Source organism: Rattus norvegicus, chromosome 3 (assembly GCF_021556685.1).
Source record: "Rattus norvegicus strain SHRSP/BbbUtx chromosome 3, alternate assembly SHRSP_T2T, whole genome shotgun sequence".
In the NCBI taxonomy this organism is placed as follows: Eukaryota; Metazoa; Chordata; class Mammalia; order Rodentia; family Muridae; genus Rattus; species Rattus norvegicus.
In genome coordinates this window covers 63,916,149-63,938,675 of record NC_141536.1, presented here as the reverse complement: position 1 = coordinate 63,938,675, position 22,527 = coordinate 63,916,149, and the positions used below count along the sequence as shown (strand labels likewise).

Here is a 22,527-nt window from a genome sequence, read left to right as displayed (position 1 = left end):
CTCTTTGTAGACCAGGCTGGTTTTGAACTCTCAGAGATTCTGCTGCCTCTGCATCCTGAGTGCTGGGATTAAAGGCGTGTGGCACTGTCACCCAGTTTACAATGTCATTTTTAAAACATAGCCTAGCATAGGGGCTCATGTCTTTTAGGCCACCACTTAAAGCACAGAGCGACAAAACTCTGTGAGTCCAGCCAGGTCTACATAGCACACTCCAGGACAGCCACAACTCTGTAGTGCGACTCTGTCTCTAAAAAGCATACAGACTAGGGTCAGCTGGACGGTGAAAGGTTCAGGCCACATTTTCAGTTATTCTGAAGCTGAGGCAAGGGAATCTCAAGTTCAAAATGAGGCTGGGCTCCAAAGCACATATAACGTCAGCCTGGAGAAACCAGCAGAATTCTGTCTTAAAACAATCAGTTGTGGGACAGTTGCCTAGTGTGTGCCAAGCTCTAAATTTAGTGCCCAACATGTCAATAACAACAAGATAACTTCACAAAATCAAAATTTTAGGCTGAGCCCCTTGTTTAGCTTGAAAGCTAGTGGTAAGTGATTTTGGTGGGCTTGCATTAGCTTTTAGTTGTAGCTACACCGTGTGGTAAAGGTAATAAGACATGCAGCCACATAGCACTCTGCTTGCCACTCTGGAGATAGGATTTAGTTTGCAGGGTCTTGTGTCTCATGTCACCCTGTGTGTTAAGCTGAGAAAACCCATAGATATCAATGAGGAGTTGAAGCATTCTTATATAAAAGCAATGACTACTAAGACAAAACTTTGATGTTAGCTTGATGGAAAAATAGTGCAACGCCCACAATTTATTTTAAATCACTTAACTTCCAACGTGAGAACAACCCTATTGCATGAATCTGCAGAGGTCACAAATCCCGTCATTGTTGATCTACAAACTACTTCATAGCTAATTGCTCAGCGTGCTTTTTTTTTTCATTTTAAAGCGTGAGTTTGCAAATGTATTGCAACAGGAACAACTTACATGAACATACAAGTAAATGATTTCTTCCATCACTTCATCCAAAAACTGTAGTGGGATGAGACCCTTCAAATAACCCCTTCCCATAATCTGCAACATTAGATAAGAATTGGTGCACAGGAGATAAATAATTGGCATGAGAGTGATGCCATGACAACAGAAGTGTCTTCCTCATCCCAGGTGCTAGGGTAGCTGGGTGTTGAGGATTAATTTCTCTCTTGGCTGATCTGAGGATTCACATAGATAAGTACTAATCCTGTAAGCCTTTTGAGATGTGTTGACATAAGACAAAGGTAATATAAACAACTCCTATTAAAAAACAAAATGTTGGGAGATACTCTGTGGTTTCAATTTAATTCCATGTGTGAATTTGTCAAGCAGTATTTACGGTATAGCATGAAGACCATCTAATTGTTGCTAGATTTTAGAACATGCTAGATTTCAGGGTTTGCTGGGTTTTTCCCAATATCTCAAACACATTTGTTGAAAATTGTGTATCTCGGCCTCATAATGACTGTAAGTAATTTTAGATTTCACAAGGTAAATGGAAACAAAGGAAGAGGAAGGGAAAAGCTGTAAGGCTCCAAGAATCACGGAAGAGAATACCTCAGATTCAAATAGTATGTAAAATCAGAGAGAGAGGTTTATTCTGCAGAATTACCAGCAAGCAGGGGGGAACCATTCATCAAAATGGCGATGTGGTGGTAGTTCATAGGCTCGATTGAAAGCCATTTAGGGGAATTTCAGGAATTGTATGTGACCTTTATCCTCATTGGTTGGCTCTGTCTTTAGGGATACTGTTGTCTCTGGGATTGGCTAAGGTTCTGGGGACTTTCCAGAACCATTACTGGCTAACTTTTCTTGCTTCAGGCCAGATGGCAGAGCAGCTCCTGATTGGCTGCCCAGAGACTGTGGTTTTTCCTGGAACTCTTTTGTTCAGTTCTGGGAAACAGAACTTAGGCCTAGTCCCCTGAACTGGCATCTCACGGCCTGTCAGGAAGTCAGTCTAGCTCCATCCTCTTAAGCCTGATCCTGATAAGTGGAAAAAATAGACACACATACAATTTCCAGAGTCTCATCCTCCCAAGTTGGGAACACACAATGTTGTCGCCATTCAGTTGTTGACCAATTATATACTTGTTGACCATTAACATTAAAAGATGAGCTGTTTGCAGTCTCCAGGTTAGAGACAAGGTCTTACCCTGGCCATGGCTGATTCTGCAAGGCTACCACTGTGTAAAGCTCCAGACCTCTGAAATCTGCTATAGGTGATCTGGTCTGGGAAGAGGGCTGAAGAATAGGTCAAAACAAAATACCAACACTTATATAGTTTTATTTCTTGAGTATAGAGTACTACAGATATAGGGATTTTAAATTAATTACTTCTCCCGGAGGTCCAAGTCTTGTGATTTCTCTTCCACACATTAGCAACTCTTCACTTTGAAAGTCCCAAGGGTATAGGACTGTGTGTGTCTTGGATTTTTGTCTTTTTTTTTTAAATTTTATTCTTGGCTAATCTTTTACTACAGTGTTTACAGTCACAGACATTAATGGAAAGATAATTCTATTTTTGTTTGTTTATGTTTATTGTTTTGTTTGTAACAAAACACTGCTTACATTTCTTGCTGTCAAACTGCTCTATCACCGGTAGGCAATTGAGTTCAAAATCTTTTTAGTTTTTCTTTGCCTAAAAATGAAAAAACCCACATATGTCTCATACTTCTCATGTTGAAACATTATAATTTCCAGACAACTAAAAAATTTCTTGGTTTTTGAAATTTGTATACACTTACTGTCTTGGGTCAGAGAGTACGTCTGTATGAGTAACATCTTCAGGTTTGTGAAGCAGAAGGTAGCTCTGGAGTAGAAGGCCCAGATCTGCTCCATACATAAATAAAACTTTTTGTGCAAAATGAAATTGATAATTCAATGATAAGGACTATGGCTTGCTAAGAATATTCTCTATGACTCTGTACTTGTTCTTGCTATTATTTACTAGTTCAACATGTCATTCTCAGTCTCCCCATGATTTAAATAAGTTAGAAAATATTGACACAATTGTGTTAAAGTACAAACAGATTTCATCGAGAACTTAAGATAGAAAGGCTACTATGTATTCAGTCCTTTCTAAATGTTCTGAATTTAAGATTTAAGTATATTATTATTATTATTATTATTATTATTATTATTATATTCATCTGGGAGCTGTACTTAAAATATATAAACCCAGGGCTGGTGAAGTTATTCAGTGCTCACCACCCATGTAAATGGAAGCTCTGACTCCTGTAAGTCGTCTTATGACCTCTACATGCCCCTGCTCTAACTAAATACATATAATATAAATATAACATTAATGTTTTCATTATTATTAATAATTATCATTGACAATTAAATTATATATACATATAATTTTAAATATATAAACCCAGAAATCTAGGGAAAATTGGATACCATAGGCTGTAGATAATTAATAAGGTGACAGATGTTAATTCATCATTGGATTTTGCATTCTGATGTTGTTTAAGAACAGCAGTTTGGGAAATGGTTCCTTATGATAGTAACATTGTGCTGGTTTTTTTTTTTTTGACTAAAATCAACAGCATCATTTTTTTTTAATTTTAGAATTAACAGAAATGGCAACAAATAGGCAAGTTAAAGAAATTTTGTCTGCATGTTGGGCTATGCCACTCACATTAAAGATGTAACCCCTATGTCTTCCCATGTTTCCAACCATTCTACATGTACAGGAGAACGCAACACCATGGTTTCTATATAGAATGGGACCCACGATTTTCTTTTTCAAGACTATGTGTTACAAAACCAAGTTTACTTATATCCACCAGTCTCCTTTCAGGCAGTAGCAAAGTAGATCACTACATTAATATATTTGGGCTATAAAAGCAATTGGAGGCTTCTATTTATTTACCAAACTGAAATTTAAATAGAACTTTTAGTTCATCAACTACTTTCAGTGCAGCCGAAATATTTCACACATTTGCACTTTATTATTTTCAAGTTTCCATTCCTGAAATTGATTTTGATGAATGTGCACAAGACCAGTAATGTGAGCTACTCTTCTACCTATAAAAGATAAAAGAAAATAATTAGCATACCTTTTAGACTCAATTTTTCTCATTTTATTACTGATAACAAGTAAACACCCATTCGAATACGTGTTGCCCAAACATTGTTGGGTGTGGAGTCTTCTCTGGAGATCTCCCAGGAATCACACCCATAAAGAAAACTGGCGTTTCTTTTCCAGCTACTATCAAATGGCAGTAACATTCAGGCTTAGGGTGCGTCTTAGCATTAATTAACCTCCTTTCTCCTCATGCTAAGATATTTTTCTGGCTTGAGCTTGTACAAGTTTTTCACACGATCACAATCTCTGCGAATTCACATATGCAACTACTGTGGGGATATAGGCTTATGCAGCCATTTGGAAAATAATGTGGAGACTCCTCAAAAAGCTTGATTATAGTTATATAATCAAGTTATATAATGGTTGGGCATATCCCCAAAGGACTCTATATCCTACATCAGAGAAATTTGCTCACATATGTCCCTTGCTGCTCTGTTCAAATATCAGTTAAGGGAAACAGTGGAGATGTCCCTCCACTGAAGAATGGGTAAAAAAAGTGTGATGCATTACACAAAGAGACATTATTCCAGTGTTCAGAAAAATGAAACTCAGAGGCAAATGGATAGAACTGGAAACAATCAATGTGGGCAAAGTAAACTAAACCCAGAAAGACAGACATCACACACTTTCTCTCATATGTGGATGTTAGCACCTGAAATACCCACAGAGGTTAGGAAACTAATAAGGGGACATGGAGATGGGGAATCGTTCCAGGAAGACAGATAGAGCACAGTAATATAAAGAAAGAAAGAGATATATGGAACAGGAAGAATCAAATGCAGGGATGGATAAAAGAGGACATAGAGGACGGAGAGCTAACACTAAAGCCCTTCTGAAGAAGCCATGTAGAAACCTAGTACTGTGGAAGTTTCATATATATAAAGCATATATATATATATATATATATATATATATATATCAGAAGCACCCTATAACACAGAGACAATGCCCCAACTGGACACAGAGACAATGCCCCAACTGGACACATATGTTAGCAAATAAAACCCCATGACCAGGAAAGGATTGCCTCTTTATGAGTAAGTGGGATCTCTTAAATATTACAAACCATTGCCAATGCTCTTGGTTATTGTCCAGAACTCAATGGTAAGACCATGTAAAAAGTTATTGATTTGAAATGTATATAACACTTTATAAAATGAAGTATTTTGTAATATTAGTCTGGTTCCTAGACTCTGTGACAAATTGTTAGAGAAAATAATTCCAGCAGAGAAGGATTTGTTTCAGATGTTCAGCCCATGGGTGGTTGGCTCCTTAAAGAGTAAGGGAAAACTTTACCATTAGTTCCTATAAAATATAAAAAGAAGCTTACCTGCTTCCAATACATATGCAATGGCATGGAGTAAATGTTGCCATTCCAAAAAGGATAAATTAGGAATGGAAAAGGAAGTCTATGACCAAAGCAAGGCCAAAACCCAACAGGAAAAAGTGCCAAATTTTACAACTCTATATCTGGTTCTGAGGCATACATTTAATTTGTGCAAATCCCTGTTCTTGAGCCCTTAGTATGGCCTCTCTTTGGAAACTACTAACTTGCCTGGCCTAAGACTTTCCTTAGCGTACAGTCCATTTTCCAGTCATCTTTAACCTTACAGAGACTTCTAAGCATTTTTGTCTTCATTTTCACAGCTTCAGACAATGTGCTTTAAAGACCAGAATATAAGGACTTCAACCATGCCCCATACTTTGTGTATTTTGCAAAACCTTCATGACCCCTCCATGGTCCCTAAACCCCTTTATTCTGCATGTCTGCAAGCATCAAATGGACAATGCACAGATTTGCTATCAGCTCAAGCAGTGCCTAGGATCCCATGGGCCATGTCTGCAGAAGTTTCTGTATACCTGGGTGAAGAGCCAGGTGAAACATTTCCCTAGGTTGTGGACCCCCTTTCTCCTCGGAGGCTGTTGGCCACCAGCCTGAGAAGACAAAGGGACAGAGGCAGAAAGCAGGCTTCAGATGGCCATGAGTATGGTGGAATGACCTCTGAAGACAACTGTAGCAAGCAAGTCTACTTCGTTGTTTCTGGGATAAGGTATACAGAGGCTTTTTTTAGGCATATGGGTGGATTTGGTCCTAGCATCAAGCAAGCAGAAAGGGCCGATTGGCTCTAATACAGCACTGAATAATCATGTGGGCAAAAAGAGTGGTGTAGTGGTGTGTGTGTGTATGTGTGTGTGTGTGTGTGTGTGTGTGTGTGTGTGTGTGTGTGTGTGTGCGTGTGTGCTGAATTATGCAGCCTTGCAGAGAGCTCTGCAGAAGGTCACTTTACAGACAAAGCTAGCCACCTGTGTTCAGGGACACTCTCCAGACAGAGGCAAAGACAGGGATGTTCCACTGAAAAAGGGAGTCTCTGAATCCATCTACTGATGAGGGGTGCTACTGTAATAAAAGGGTTCCCCCAAACTAGGTCACCGTATGCTAGAAAACTCTATAGTGTTCAATTAATCTTTCAATTAAGTTTATACCCTTAAACCTTTTGAACTTGGTCAAGGTATCCTCAAGATATCATTCCTATTTTATTGCTTCAGTATAAAATATTTGGTGGTGGTAGATTATTGTTATATTATTATAATCATTATTCCTCCTCTTCCTGCTTCCTTTTCTTAAATTCTTTTCTCTTAGTTTTGCAGTACTGAGGATTGGACCTAGGGCCTTGGATATTAGTTGCGCACTCTACCACATGGCCACATCTCAAGCTCTTTGGCTTCCTTGTAGTTTCGGTATCTCTTTAGCAACTGCATCTTCCTTGTTCTCATTATTATTATTATTATTATTATTATTATTATTATTATTATTATTATTATTATCCTTTTGGTTTATAAAGACAGGGTTTCTCTGGGAAGTTCTGGCTGTCCTGGATCTCACTCTATAGACCAGACTAGCCTGGGATTCAGAGATCCACCTGCCTCTGCCTCCCTAGTGCTGGGATTGAAGGCGTGCACCACCACTGCCCAGCTAATCTCAACTTTCATTTTCTGAGAAATTTTCAAGTTCCCTAATGCTTCAGGTTTACTTTTTGTCTCCATCTTTCATTGTAATGTGACTGAAAGCAGCTAGCAATATTCAAACTATGGGCTGAATGCATTAAACTTTCCTTGTTTTAGAGTTAACTTGCTAAAAAAAAATCTGGGTATGACCAGAGTGTAGAGAAATTCTTGACAGTGTAGCACAAGGAAGGGCTCTCTAGCACAATTCACCATGGAATATTCATTCATCTGACTACTCACCACAAGTCATCTTTAAGTTCTTTATTCTAGTTGGCATTTTACCACATTTAGGTGCTCCGTCTACAACGCTGTGCATCTTTTCTACCTCATAGTTCTTCACTGTTCAAAACTCACCCTTACAAACCAGTGCTAAAGGCCTATAACTCACAAGGTTAGGAAGACCAGGATACACACACACACACACACACACACACACACACACACACACACACACATACACACACCCCTTTATATCTCTATATCTCTATCATCTCTCTCTATCTATATCTATGTCTATAACCAAAAATTATTAACTTGTTATTATAGCAATTTTAGTCCAAGGACTGTTGGAACATTAATCTGGTAAGGTAATAAAAATAGATGGTAGTAAATATATGGTAATAAAAATAGATGGATCTAGCAATCTTACCACTTCATGTTTAACAGGAAGACGGAAAGCTGGGAGAATGTACGTCTTTCTGGGGGATGCCTAGTGATCTATTCTCTCCAAGTAGATACTCTCTCCCACTTTCCACTGCCTTCCAATGATGATATCACACTGTGAATATATCGAGAGGTAACTATAGTAACTTCAGGTACCCCAGAATCTGCTTATCTTACCGAATCCCACCACTACTACCAAACACGAATTCATTTCTGTATAGTGGGCCTTAACTGCAATCATAAAACATTTGGTTGCCCCGATAATAACAATCGCCTCAGTTAGGACACCTTACCTGGTCATTGGCAGTGTGGCACACTGGGTCACCAGATGAATGTGAGTATTGTTGAGTGTCTTTCGCCATCGGCCTGTGCAGAATCTTTTAGAACAATGAACCTTGTCCATTAAAGAAGGAGCTCTGATCTCAGTTATTGTTTGCCTTTCCGATCCTATAACAAAACTGTGTACCATCTTCATTAATAAGATTTTACAATCTGGTTCAGGTGGGAACCAATGGCAGTGACAATTGCCTGAATTGTTTAAGAACATCTCTGATGTCAACAATGCACTGGAATGTTCACTTAATAAGCTATAACTTCTGGAAATAGTTTTATCTACCCATATGGGGTAACTCTACAGAGAAAGTATTTTAACCTAGAACTATGTGTGTGAGTCTGATGGAAGATTATTTTTCCTAGCTTTTAACTTAATTATCATGCATATCATTTGTAGGCTATATTGCAAGTAAATATTACTGGCATAAATATAAATGTTTCATAATATATTTAACGGAGTATATTGAAGTTTAATTTGATGCCATTACTACTTCAAAATCATATAGAGGATAAGCCTGTAGTTAGTTCTTGTCACTCACACAATTTCCAAAGAGGCACATATAGTACCACTGTGTTTCCGTAGCTTCCTTCACTATGCTGATGTCGGATTGCAGTTTAACTGGAATTCCTTCTGATAATATGTGTTTTATTTATAAATTTTACTTTGAAAAGAACATACATTTGATCAGGCTGAAAGGATGAGCGGTATCATATTAGAACAGAGTAAATGCTTGGATTCCATGTGTGGCTTTTAAGATCATTTACATAAACTACGCTTCAAGTGGGAAGGTTATGTAAAGTTATCTTTGAGGGGATGAATGCTCCTAGTTGGTTCCTCTTTCCTGAAGGGAGGCTGTCAAAATTATGTGCCTAAGAGGGACTTACTCATAACATACCCAAGTTAATTACAAAGGCCTCTGCAACTGAAGATGAATTTAAAATAATGTGGTGTTGATATATGAGGTCTTTAATTTTTGTGAATAACCCAGCTTCTATGAAATCACTTGACAATGTTGTGTGCATGTGTGCGTGAGTGCATGTGTGTACTTGAAAATGCCAGGACCTTGCAATTTGGAAGAAGGATTGCTCTTTTGGTACTGCAAAACTATGGACTTGGTCCTAACACTCCTTTTCTAATTGCACTTACAAAATTACTTTTAGATATCATTTGCACAGTTTTAAGATTTAATTTTCTTATTTTATTATTTAATCCATCTTCCATTTTTCCTAACTGATAAGCCTTCACTAGAAATAAAACCATTTGATTATGTAGACTTTAGTGTCCTTTACCCATTGTAAAAAGTTCTCTGCAAATGAGATAAATATTTACGTTACTTTCTTTTAAGGCAGTCCATTTTTATCCCTGCTGTTTGTTCTTTTCTAGTAAAGTGTTATTTTCTGATCTGGTCTTGAATAACAGGATATTAAGTTTGAAGTTTAAACCAAGGTTCCAAGATGATAAATGTCCGAGAACAAACCAAGCCGTGAGGAACAATGTCAAAGAAGTTTCAGAACCCTGTTATAAACTTCTTAGTATGAGTTCAAAAAACGAAATATTAAGTTGCTGAAAATAGAAAAGGGTTTATGGAGAAAATTCCAGTAAAGAGATCTCTACAGTGGAGAGGTAGATTCACTCCTTCTTCTTATCTCAAATCAATAGAAGAGAATTCCCCTGGGAAGAGGGAGCTTATAGCTCAAGGCACACTGGAAATGGAACCTAGTCATACCTGAGAAAGTGCAGAGTTATGTGAGCAGATGGGGAGAAGACTGTATTGGCTTGGGTTTTCTTTAAGTGCATTATGGGAACAAGTGCCTTCCGAGGGCTCCATGTGAACATATTGGAGTGGAACAAGAGCTGGAAACGTAACAGCAAGTTTCTGGGAGGCTGTAAGACAGCTGGACGTTCTTGTCCTGACAACAGTCTGGCTAACCTCTCCGGCTATGGTCCTTAATGGGAAGTATCTGGATGTGCCACCCATTCACTCACAAGATACACAGTCAGTCTACATACCTGCCTGGTCTAGCGAGTGTAAACTGTGGCACTGGGACTGGTCCAGGGGTCACTCGGGTCTCCTTTTATGTTTATCCGAAACTTTATTCAATTTTTAATCAGTTCCCTCCAACATCTTCTGAAGCATTGGGACCATTTCCACACTACTGCTTTCCTTATCCTCAGGGTTCATATAAAGCTGGGGTTTATATAAGTCTCTAAGACTATAAATTCTATTAATTTGTTTTGGCAGATTATTTTATCCGAAACATTACTAGTCTCTCATACTTATTCTAATTTGTTTTAAATTCACAGCAGCAGCCAATCAGTACATGGTTAAAGGCATTGGTCATTAAGGTTTGTTTAAACTTGGTTTCAGTGAAAGAAACATCCAGAAAAATCACCCAGTCTTGCGTGTGACTTCATAAATGCTTCTCTCGTGTATGCGAAATCCACTATCAAATTCTGTCTTCAGCGCTTTACAAACCTCCATCTCTTGGGAATGTTATTTTCCCCCCTCCTCCCTTCCCTGCCACCAAAGGCCAAATTTGTCTTACCTGTTTGTTATTTGATGTTTCTAGGCGAACTTGATCTTCATAAGAACTCAGAAGACTTAGAAGAAAAGCATGCTGACACACATCCATAGGTGTGAACGAACTTTAAGAGTTCAGTTATTTTAAACACAAGAGGTAATTTAACCTTTGAGACAAGAAACCTAACTTTTATTATTATTTAATTCTTAATTTTATTTTCTACTTATTCACTTTACATCCTGCTCACTGCCTTCCTGGCAGTCCCCCCACCCCCGCCAATCTTTCCCCCATTTCCCCTTCTCCTCTGAGTGTGTATAGGACCCCTAGGTGTCCCTCTCCTGACACTTCTGTGAGGCTAGGCACATCCTCTCCCACTGAGGCCAGACAAGATAGCCCTGTTAGAAGAACATATCCCATGTTCAGGCAACAACTTTTGCGAAAGCCCCCAGAAGAAACTCTTACAGACGGAGAAGACTTAGAATTACGTTTTCTATGGCATATAGGAACCATTAATAACATAAATATCATGTTTGCTAGAAATCTGTGGATAATAATGCTCTGGTTTTTAAAAATGTCTTCTATGATTTGCTTTCCCCTGCCAGATTCATAACCCTAGTAGTAATGCTGTAGAAATATGAAGACTATTTCTGTACATTACAAACATAGAAACATGAAGTTTTAATGAGCTGACATATTAATATTAGGGTCTATTCAAACAGAACTACTGCCTTGGAAGGACACAGGATGGACAGACAACTAGAGAGGGTGGTGTATATAATATAAATATCTTATATTTTACAAAATGCATATCAAAAAAATCAAAAGCGCTTTAGAAACTGGGGCATGGGAAAAATGGTGAAGGGGTCATGCCAGACTTGAGATGTTGTCATTGACTCTTCAGATATTCGTTTGAAAGAGTTAAGTGTAATTTAGCATTTAAGGTAAATCTTCACTATTTGTGCAAAGACTCTCTCTTGTGACTATCTTAGATATGTTACACTAAGTATCCCATGGTGGCTATAATTCCTGTTTTATACATGAAGGCTGGAAATAAAGCAAGTCACCAAATGGCTTTTCAGCATCTCATGCCCATCTATGTATTTAATTGCTACTAACCACTCTAAGGACTGTCCACACTTTCCACACAGATTGTATATTTATTAGCTCTAGAGATCCTGGTCATTTAAGGTGAGTCTGAATCTGAATATACATAATTAAGCAATATTCCTCCCTACAGACATTTGCAGCGCAACATTTATTATGAATCACCACAAAAAGGATAGAAAATGGCTTGGGTCAGCATTTTTTAAATATTCATGGTATACATCTATAATATTTATGAATGCTTTCCCAAAATGTATGTAGGGAATGCAAGTCACCAGTGTGTTTGCTGAAATGACTGTTCAGTGTATGCAAAAGATCTACTGGAAATAAAAACTGTGCAGAACACAGGCATACAGAACAGAGCTAGAAAGCAATTATAATGTAGATAAGCCAATTGCTAGTCATTACAAACCTCTTATTTCTGGTAGAGTATATAAGTCCTATGTGAAAAGGTCATTCAGTTGATGACCCTTATATAGACTAAATAATATTCCCAATTTTTTCCTTATTTATTTTTAGTTACCCAAACTTGTAGTTTTCACGTGTGACATGTTTTGAAGCCTGTAGTCTTCATGGAACGGTTAAACTGAACTAAATACTAAATGCATGCCCACCCACACTCATCACTTTTTGGTGGCTAGGGGAAAAGCTAATCTCAGCACCTTTCAGGAACACGATACATTATTACTTACTCTATCTTAAGAATATATCTCTCAAGTTTATTCTTGTGATCTAACTGAAATCTTGTATCTTCTAATCCACATCTACCCAACCCACCTTCCCACCTCTGATCTGATCTCGTTTTCATTTGATTTTCATTTCAGGAAAATGAAAGCAGCATGAAAAACATGCAAAGACCTTGATTTTTCTGCAAAAAAATATATGTTTGGCTCAGGCCATTTTAGTCGACTCCTCCATAAGGAACAAGAGCATAAGTTTCACTCTTCTTAGCTCAGCAAAGCAGTACCTGCAAGTTATCATTAGGATTCTGGCTGCTGTTTCTGCCATCGTTCTCCCTCCATGATTTGGCCATCTTCAATGAAGCCAGAGAAATCTGGAGACTTTCAACTTTCCGTCATGTTTGACTTGGCCTGAAGACAGAATGGTTTTCAATGCACTTCTTGCACCGTGTCACTCAAGAGGACCCACAACCACACAATTGTTAACAACACAAGGACAACAACAACAACAAGAAGAAAATAAACGAAAGAGTAGAAGAAAAGCAAAACAAAATGATGAAAACCTGTTTTCTTGTGATTCCAGTCTGGTAAGCCTGTCTTGTTTTAAATGCATGGGAAGAGAATGAGAACCAAGGCCGTCTTCAGAAGTTGTTCATGAAATGCCAGTAGCAACTGACCGTAAGAACTGCCACACAGTGATTGGATGAACACCTCACTGGACCTCCAGCTGGGAACCTACCGTGCCATCTTCCCCTGATGCTATCGCCCAGCCTGCGGCCATCCATTTGGATTTAAGGCACTAGAGTATCACCCGTGTGTATGTGGTCATATCACAGGTTGTAGGTTGCTGAAGGGCCAAAGTAACAAGGAACATCAGCCATTGCAATTGCAGAAGGGCACTTGAAGGGAAAACAGAATTTTCCTTCTGGGCTATTGTTCCCACTAGAATATAAAAATATATTACAGGCTGAGGCATAAGAGGTGTGTGTGTGTGTGTGTGTGTGTGTGTGTGTGTGTGTGTGTGTGTTGTAGGTGTATACACTCATGCTCAGACGTATATATGGAAATGGAAATCCATAATTTTCTGTATATTATTTAGCCAATATTATTTGATGCAACTTTTTAATTTTGCTGAACAGAAAGGAACTGCAACCCTCAGAGGCTCTGCTTCTTGGCCATGTTTTGCCTGAGCATGTGTGAAGCCTTTCCTCAACCTGTCGGCCTTTTCTTTTTTTTAGATAACAGGAATGGTCAAGCCCAATTAGATGATGTAGCTTTTGCAGTGTACATACATTTCAGGGATTGTGAACTTTGTGAAAGGTGACAACTGGATGGAATGAACGGAGAGTTACTGTCAATTAAATGATGTGCACAAAGGTTCACACATCCTAATGAGTTGCTTCTCGCACCGTGTTTCCCATGGCCCCAGGTTCTACAAGGCTAAGCAATATTTCAGAGAGGGGCATGACCAGAAGCTTTTAAGCCTAAGTAGTGAGGTCTTTGTAACTCACAACTTAGATCTACTTTAATGTGTAAGCCATATTCTCTATGCATATTTAGTATGCATTATTGTAATTTAATATGTATTTGTGTGCAGACTATATAAAATGCTTCTAAATGTTCTGTGAATTAGATTCCAAGTGCTACTATCATCTAAATCTTGTTAAATAATTGAATTGTATCATAGCTATTATAATGTGATGGATATTTTAAATATCAGCAGTAAAGATTGATCTATAATAATGAGTTGAGAAGATTAATAGGAATGTGTATCTTAGTAGCCTTTGTCCTTTAAAATGGACATTTTATTTCTATTTATGGAGAAACTGTAACTACTGCTTTTGATGTCTTCTTTTTTAAAATGAGATATTTACTATCTAGAAAATAATTACTTTTAAAGTAGAATCTGAGAGTCTAAGAAGTCTAATTACTATTGTTCCTAATTGAGCCAGTTGTCTTTCAGTAAAACTAGAATCTTCGGAGGGAAGAAGAAATTGAAGTTCTGCTCCTCTCATGGCGTAGAAAACACATCTATTTTGTTTCTTTGATCTCTATGCTCGGTTAATATAAATTAAGGAATACACACATTGATTAATATATATTTGCTGGCCTAATTGTCCAGGCTACGTGACTTATAGAGCACTGTGACCAACTGGCAGGGGTAGTTGGGGAGGCACACTGCTTCATAGCTGTCACACTGCCTGGACCATGTATGCTACTCCTCACTTCCCTTCTTTTCCCTCCTATCCCCACGATGCCCAATGTGTCTCGTATTTAGCCTTTGGCCATCCATACCCCTTCCTCCCTCTTTCTCCATAGGACAGCTCCCACTGGGAGCTAATAAGTAGGAGTCACACTGGAGGCCACATATGCCTCCAAATGTACAGATATAGGTGTGAGAGGCCACACCATGAGGCGGGACTGACTCTCTCCATAGGCGGCTGCACCTGCTTTGCATTTTTACCCACCATACACTTGCAAGTTCATTTGCCTTTCGTTTAACCAGAACTTTACTTTTTAACATGACAACCTATGATTCCTGTGTTTTTACTATGCTGTAACTCTCTGTATTTCCTACTATATATGATTGCTAATTAAATCATATTTGATGAAAATTATCCTGACCCATTTAGTTTTCAGTTTTATTTCTTTTAGTGGGTTGTTGACCGCTTGGGGAAATCTGGAGAAACTAGGGATTAACCAAAAGAAAAACTGATTTGATTTGTTCAGAACATGACTTATTTCTATAAAGGAAATGACCCTTTCTCATTATATCATGAGATGCAAGTAAGTGTCTAAAAGAGTACATGGAAGGGAGAGCCTGTCCTCTAGGAAGGTAAAGCCATTCCCATCATAGTGGACATGATAATAGAAATGCCACATACAAAGGTGACTAGTTCCATTCTAGGTGATCTCAAGAAGAGAGAAACAAAACAAAACCAAAACAAACAAACAAACAAACAAAAAAACAAGACAGGACATGAGTTGACAAAAATAATACACAATGACAAAAATAAGTCGGCAAAAAAATGCATCACCTATTTTCTTTGTGTGGCTTCCACATAATTTATTAACAAACTTTATTTTTTGAAGGTGCAATTTTCTTTTTCTTTTTTATTAGATATATTTCTTTATTTACATTTCAAATGTTATTCCCTTTCCCGGTTTCCTGTCCATAAGCCCCCATCCTCTCACCCTCCCCCATACATGTGTTTCCCCATCCACCTTCCTTACCACGCCCCCCCCAAACATTCCCCTGCAGGACAAAGGACTTCCCCTTCCACTGGTGCCTCAACAAGGCTATTCTCTGCTACATATGCAGTTGGAGCCCTGGGTTAGTCCATGTATAGTCTTTCGGTAGTGGTTTAGTCCCTGGAAGCTCTGGTTGGTTGGCGTTGTTGTTCTTATGGGGTTGCAAGCTCCTTCAACTCTTTCAATCCTTCCTCTAATTCCTCCAACAGGGGACCCATTCTCACTTCAGTGGTTTGCTGCTAGCACTGACCTCTAGATTTGACATGCTCTGGATGTGTCTCTCAGAAGAGATCTATATCCTGTCCCTTTCAGCATGCACTTTTTAGCTTCATCAATCTTATTAGTTTTGGTGGCTGTATATATATGGGCCACATGTGGGGCAGGTTCTGAATGGCCATTCCTTCAGATACTGCTCTAAACTTTGCCTCCATATTCCCTCCTATGGATATTTTTTTTCCACCTTTTAAGAAAGAGTGGGAGCATCTGCATTTTGAGCATACTTCTTGAGCTCCCTGTGGTCTGTAGATTGCATTTTGGGTAATTCGAGCTTTTGGGCCAATCAATGAGTGCATACCAAGTGTGTTTTTCTGTGATTGGGTTACCTCACTCAGGATGATATTTTCTAGTTCATTCCATTTGCCTATGAATTTCATAAAGTCATTGTTTATGATAGCTGAGTAGTACTCCATTGTGTAGATGTACCACATTTTCTGTATCCATTCTTCTGTTGAAGGGCATCTGGGTTCTTTCTAGCTTCTGGATATTATAAATAAGGCTGCTATGAACATAGTGAAGAATGTGTCTTTGTTGTATGTTGGAGCATATTTTGGGAATATGCCCAGGAGAGGTATAGCTGGGTCCTCAGGAAGTGGAATGTCCAGTTTTCTTAGGAACCTCCAGACTGATTTCCAGAGTGGTTGTACCATTTTGCAACCCCACCAACACTGAAGGAGTGTTCCTCTTTCTCCATATCCTCACTAGCATCTGCTATCACCTGAGTTTTTTATCTTAGCCATTCTGACTGGTATGAGGTAAAATCTCAGGGTTGTTTTGATTTGCATTTCCCTGATGACTAAGGATGTTGAACATTTCTTTAGGTGCTTTTCAGCCATTCAATATTCCTCAGCTGAGAATGTTTTGTTTAGCTCTGTACCCCATTTTTAATAGGGTTATTTGGCTCTGTGGAGTGTAACTTCTTGAGTTCTCATTATATTTTGAATATTAGCCTTCTATCAGGTGTACGATTGGTAAAGATCTTTTCCCAATCTATTTTGTCCTAATGATAGTGCCCTTTGCCTTACAGAAACTTTGCAGTTTTATGAGGTCCCATTTGTTGATTCTTGATCTTAGAGCATAAGTCATTGGTGTCTTGTTCAGGAAATTTTCCCCATTGCCCATGTGTTTGAGGCTCTTCCTTACTTTTTCTTCTATTAGTTTGAGTGGATCTGGTTTTCTGTGGAGACCCCTGATGCACTTGGATTTAAGGTTTGTACAGGGTGATAAGAATGGATCGATTTGCATTCTTCTACATGCTACCCTCCAGTCAAACTAGCACCATTTGTTGAAAATGCTATCTTTCTTGGATGGTTTTAGCTTCTTTGTCAATTATCAAGTGACCATAAGTATGTGGATTCATTTCTGGGTCTTCAATTCTGTTCCACTGGTCTATCTGCCTGTCTCTCTACCAATACCATACAGCTTTTATCACTATTACTCTATAATACTGCTTGAGGTCAGGGATAGTGATTCCCCCAGAAGTTCTTTTATTGTTGAGTATAGTTTCCGATATCCTGGGTTTTCCATTGTTCCAAATGAATTTGCAAATTGTTCTTTTTATCTCTATAAAGAATTGAGTGAGAATTTTGATGGGGATTGCATTGAATCTGTAGATTGCTTTTGGCAAAATGGCCAATTTTTACTATATTAATCGTGCCAATCCAAGAGTTTGGGAGGTCTTTCCATCTTCTGAGATCTTCTTCAATTTCTTTCTTCAGAGACTTAAAGTTCTTGTCATACAGATCTTTCACTTGCTTGGTTAAAGTCACACCAAGATATTTAATATTATTTGGAACTATTGTGAAGGGTGTCATTGCCCTAATTTCTTTCTCAGACTGATTGTTCTTTGAGTAGAGGAAGGCTACTGATTTGTTTGAGTTAATTTTATACCCCAACACTTTGCTGAAGAACAAACATTATTTTTAGTTTAACAATAATCCAGCAGTAGCATTGATACACTCAGGAAAGCCAAGACTCATGAATTCCTGTCCAAAGCCATGCAGTCCAGTAACAGAAGCCACCAATTTTGTTCTGTATCTCTGTGGCACCCAAAGACTTATTGTTCCTATTACAGCTATGTGGAACACGCTGGAAGGACAGAGTAATAGAAAGCCAGGTGGAAAGAGCAATGTGGAAAAAGAGACTGTCTATATGGCTGCTTCCTCACCATTTAGGACAGATCTTAGACAATATTTTAGACTTGAAAGGGAAGTAATGATACCACACAGTACAATAGTATTTCTGTGGAAGAAATATAAACACTTAACATGCAAATTATGCATACACATATTTATAGTCTATTTGAGACACTTTAATCAATTTTTGTGAAATTGGACAGCTCTCTTTATATCTCAGATGAGCATGTTTTATGTCTCAGGTAATTGAAGATCAAATGTATTTTATTTTATGCATCCCTGCATTATGTTATTTTCTCTGTCTCTCTGTCTCTCTCTCTTTCTCTCTCTAATTTAGAAGAGAGCATTTGTTTTGTTGTTGTTGTTTGGTTTTATTCCATAGAACACCTAAAGTTTAGGTGAATGAAAATAGTTTTACTCAAGGAATTGACCTTGTGACCCATTTCATTGTAAGAGAAATCAGATAAATGTTTAGAAGAAAGTAGTAAAAAGTCACTCCAACACAAAAGATAAGGTAAAATGAGCTGGGTCTAAGAAGTCTCTCCTTGATGCTTACCATGCACATGAGAAGAGCTCCCTGATGACACATCTGTAAACAACCACAGAAGAAGGAAAATAAAAAGAAGATGGGAAGGTGGCAAAGAAGGGACTGTGTGTTCACAGCACTTTGATAGCATTCTCTTCTAAATGAAATACCTTGTCTGTGCAGTAAGTTCCACATAGAGCTGAGCTCTAGGCTATGCCTTGCCCTGAAATTTAAGAGTACCCTGACAGAAGACTAAGTCTCTCACCTAAGCCAGAGATTCTCAACCTTCTGATGTTGCAACCATTTCATAGAGTTCCTCATGTTGTGGTGACCCCTAACGAAAAGATTATTTCTGTTGCTACTGTGTTACTATAGTTTTGCTATGGTTATGAATCATAATGTAAATAACTGTGTTTTCTGATAGTCTTAGTTGTTATGTGTGAAATGGTCCTCTGACCCCTATGGGGATGCCACCCACAGGTTGAGAACCATTGGTCTAAGCTCAAATTTTAAAAAAGCCCTTTTTTGGTTCTATGAACCATGATTTGGCAGAAGCCTGCTCTGGAGTCAAACCTGGCACAGCAGCACTTACACATTTTTCACAAAAGCATCAAATGCAACATGCTTAGTAGATACTAGATCAGGAGCATTGTGCCACTTACCATAGAGGTAGCCATGGGCCACAGCTGAACAATACACTTACCATAGAGGTACCAGTGGATCCCGTATTCTCTATTAGACTTTCTATGGGGTAGACAGTAACTAAGTCCCCTCTCTCTGCCTTGGGTTGAGTGATCTGTGGCTCAGTACTGAGGGTTGTTGTGGGTTTTTCTCAATAGTGGCTACTTGTACCATCCACTTTAGACTATTGAATCAATTGGTTGGGGGCACTTATGCCTTTCATTTCGGCAAGAGAATCAAAAGGAAGGAATGCTTGCGGTAAGTCCAAGTATCTAAGCAAAGCCACCAAAAATGTGTTCATTTTCTCAGGATGGGGTGAAAAGATAACTGGAAATCTTAGAGGATGTGGCCTTAGTGGGGGACCTAAGGAAGCATAAATGGAGGTAGACAAGGAGTCAAGGCTAGCGAGGTGAGTCTGGGAGTTATCCTGGAGCTAAAAATAACAGTAAAAGCACTGAGGATCCCAATATCCCAGGTGTTCTCAGAAATGGAAGAGACACTGGAAATTCCCAATAGAAAGGCTCATAGGCCATAAATGTAGAGCAGGGACTGGTTCATGACATTGGTTCTGCTATGGGAAGCACTTTCATTGAGAAGGAGGGAGAGGATGAGGAAGCTTGCTCCTGTTAGAAGCATCAGATGAGTCAGAATTATAAGCCTCTTCATAAGCCTAAGTTTGACTGATCTGTTTCAGATTCATCCTTATCCATTGATCTATTTCTCCTCAGGCATGTTCTAGATCTATTCTAGAGCTATTGCTTTATCTATTTCTTCTCAGTCATGCTCTAACTTGTATTTTAATGGCATGACAGTTCCTTTACTTGCTTTTTCTTCCTTGATTTTTCTAGGCATCTTTGTCAACACGCTCTGAGCCCTGATGTGTCCGTCATGCTGTTCCTGTCTGGCATGCTATCACTACCATGCACAGATCCATCCCGTCACTCCGAGCATCTAGCAGCATCGCCGTTTTCAGACTGTCACCATGCTGATCTTGACCTATATCCTCAGGATGGCCAACATCATCATGAGTTCAGAAACATTATCCTGGCCACTTTGAGCTAGTTGGTCTTCATCTAGATCTAGATCTGGAAAAATTCTCACCTATGGTGATATGTCTAAAAGACTAGGGAGGAGATAGCTTATGGAAAAATCTTCAAGGGTTTCTGGCAAGAGGAAAATATCAAACAGCATGCCCAAGAAGAGAAAGAATAAAAGCAGGTCAAGTTGGAGGTTTATAGGTTTTCTCAAGAACAGAGGACTTCCAGGAAATGGAGTGTCCAAGATGTTGTAAGTGCACATATGTTACAATGGTGTATCTTGGTCTTCTTGTGAGACTCTAACAGTAGGACAAGGGCTGTCTCTGATTGTGTTGCTGGTTTTTGAGACCCTTTTCCTCTAACTGATTTCTCTTCCTACTTTCTTTTATTCTTTTTTAAAAAATGGTTATTTTATTTATTTACATTTCAAATGTTATCTACCTTTCCAGTTTCTTCTCCAAAAACCCTCTATTCTCTCCCCCCAGCCAGTACCTCTATGCGGGTGCTCTCATACCCACCTAACATTCACCTACCCTGGGTCATTGAGCCTCTGTAGACCAAAGGGCTCCCCTCCTATTGATGCCAGATAAGGACATCCTCTGCTATATATGTGGCTGGAGCCATTGTTTGCTCCAGGTGTACTCTTTGGTTGGTGGTTTAGTCCCTGGGAGCTTTGAGAGCTCTGGTTGGTTGATATTTTTGTTCTTCCTATGGGGTTGCAAACCCCTTCGGCTCCTTCAGTCCTTCCCCTAACTTCTCCATTGGGGTCCCTGTGCTCAGTCCAATGGCTGACTTTGAGCATCTGCATCTGTATTGGCCAGGTTCTGGCAGAGCCTCTTAGGATACAGCTATACCAGGCTCCTGTCAGCTGTGCTCTTGACATCAGCAATAGTGAGTGGGTTTGGTGTCTGCAGATGCCCTAGGTGGGGCAGTCTATGGATGGCCTTTCCTTCAATCTGCTCCACTCTTTGTCCCTGTATTTCCTTTGACAGGAGCAATTCTGAATTAATATTTTTGAGATGGCCCCATCCTTCAACCAGGAAGGTGCCTATCCACTGGATATGGTCTCTACAGGTTCTCTCTCCCCTTTGTTGGGTATTTCCGCTAATGTCATCCTTGTTGGGTCCTGGGAACCTCTTGGGTCCCTGGCATCTGGGGCTTTCTAGAGGCTACCCCCAGTTTCCCCTCCCCCACTGCTACAAACCTCTGTTCAAATTCTTGACCCTCTGTACTCCTGTCTCCTCCCACATCTGATCCTGCTCTCCCCTTCCCCTCCCCTCCTCTCTTTTTCCCAGATCCCTCCCTCCCTCCTTCCCTCTACCTCTGAAGATTACTTTGTTACACCTTCTGAGTAGGGCTGAAGAATCCATACTTTGGTCTTCCTTCTTGGGTTTCATATGATCTGTGAGTTGTATCCTAATAAGGGGAGGTTCTAAGTCTTACTGAAACTTGATCTGATTGCTATTCAGGGGAAGCCAGCCTTTTTCTAAAGAGAGATGGAGAAGTAGCAGATGGCGGCAGGCAGAGGAGAGGTGGGGTGCTGAGAGGAGAGGACGGAGGGGAACTGCAATCAGGATGTAAAAATAAAAATAAGTAATATTTTTAAATGTTGCAAGCATATCTGACCAAGAAATGCTCTATTTCTGTATACTGACCACTCTTACAAAAACCAAAATGTTGGCTCAGGTGATCCCTTCCCTGTTATTATTCTATTTCTGGTTTTCTTTATTCTTTGTAAACATCTGGGTTTTATTTTTTTTTATAAAGTCAGAGAATGTGTCCAAAGCTTTGCACAGCTCTTTATCCCTGCTTTTCAGTACATTCACATTTTACTGCAGCTGATTCACTGACAAACTCTATCTCTCTTTCATTTCCTGTGCCACAGACAATCTTTCAGCAACATTTCATCTTCAAATCCACAGCTTTTGGACCCAAGCTTGGATGACTCAGGGATGTAGAACACATATTGCTCATGTAGAGGACCTCAGTTCAGTACCCAGCACTCACACCAGGCAGCTCGAAATTGCCTCCAACTTGAACTCAAGTGGATAGTATACCCTCTTCTGGCTTTTGAGCTATCTCCACTCAGGCGCACACACTACACACAGGTTCACACTTATACACACAATTAAAAATCAAATATAACATTTGAAAACAACTGCAAGAACCCACTACAGTTTACA

The 22,527-nt window shown here is 39.1% G+C and overlaps 1 protein-coding gene across 7 annotated transcripts in view; it reads left to right on the top strand.

The window, feature by feature from the left end:
* Pde1a (phosphodiesterase 1A) overlaps window positions 1-15,061 on the top strand; it is a 280,465-nt gene extending 265,404 nt beyond the window's left edge. For 5 of the 7 annotated variants that reach the window (NM_001431467.1, NM_030871.2, NM_001431466.1 and 2 more), the window contains 2 exon segments: window positions 10,702-10,809; window positions 12,582-15,061. In NM_001431467.1, the coding sequence (NP_001418396.1) occupies window positions 10,702-10,766 (65 nt within the window). In that variant the 3' untranslated portion in view covers window positions 10,767-10,809; window positions 12,582-15,061. 7 annotated transcript variants of the gene reach the window in all.
* Window positions 15,062-22,527: the final 7,466 nt, after the last annotated feature.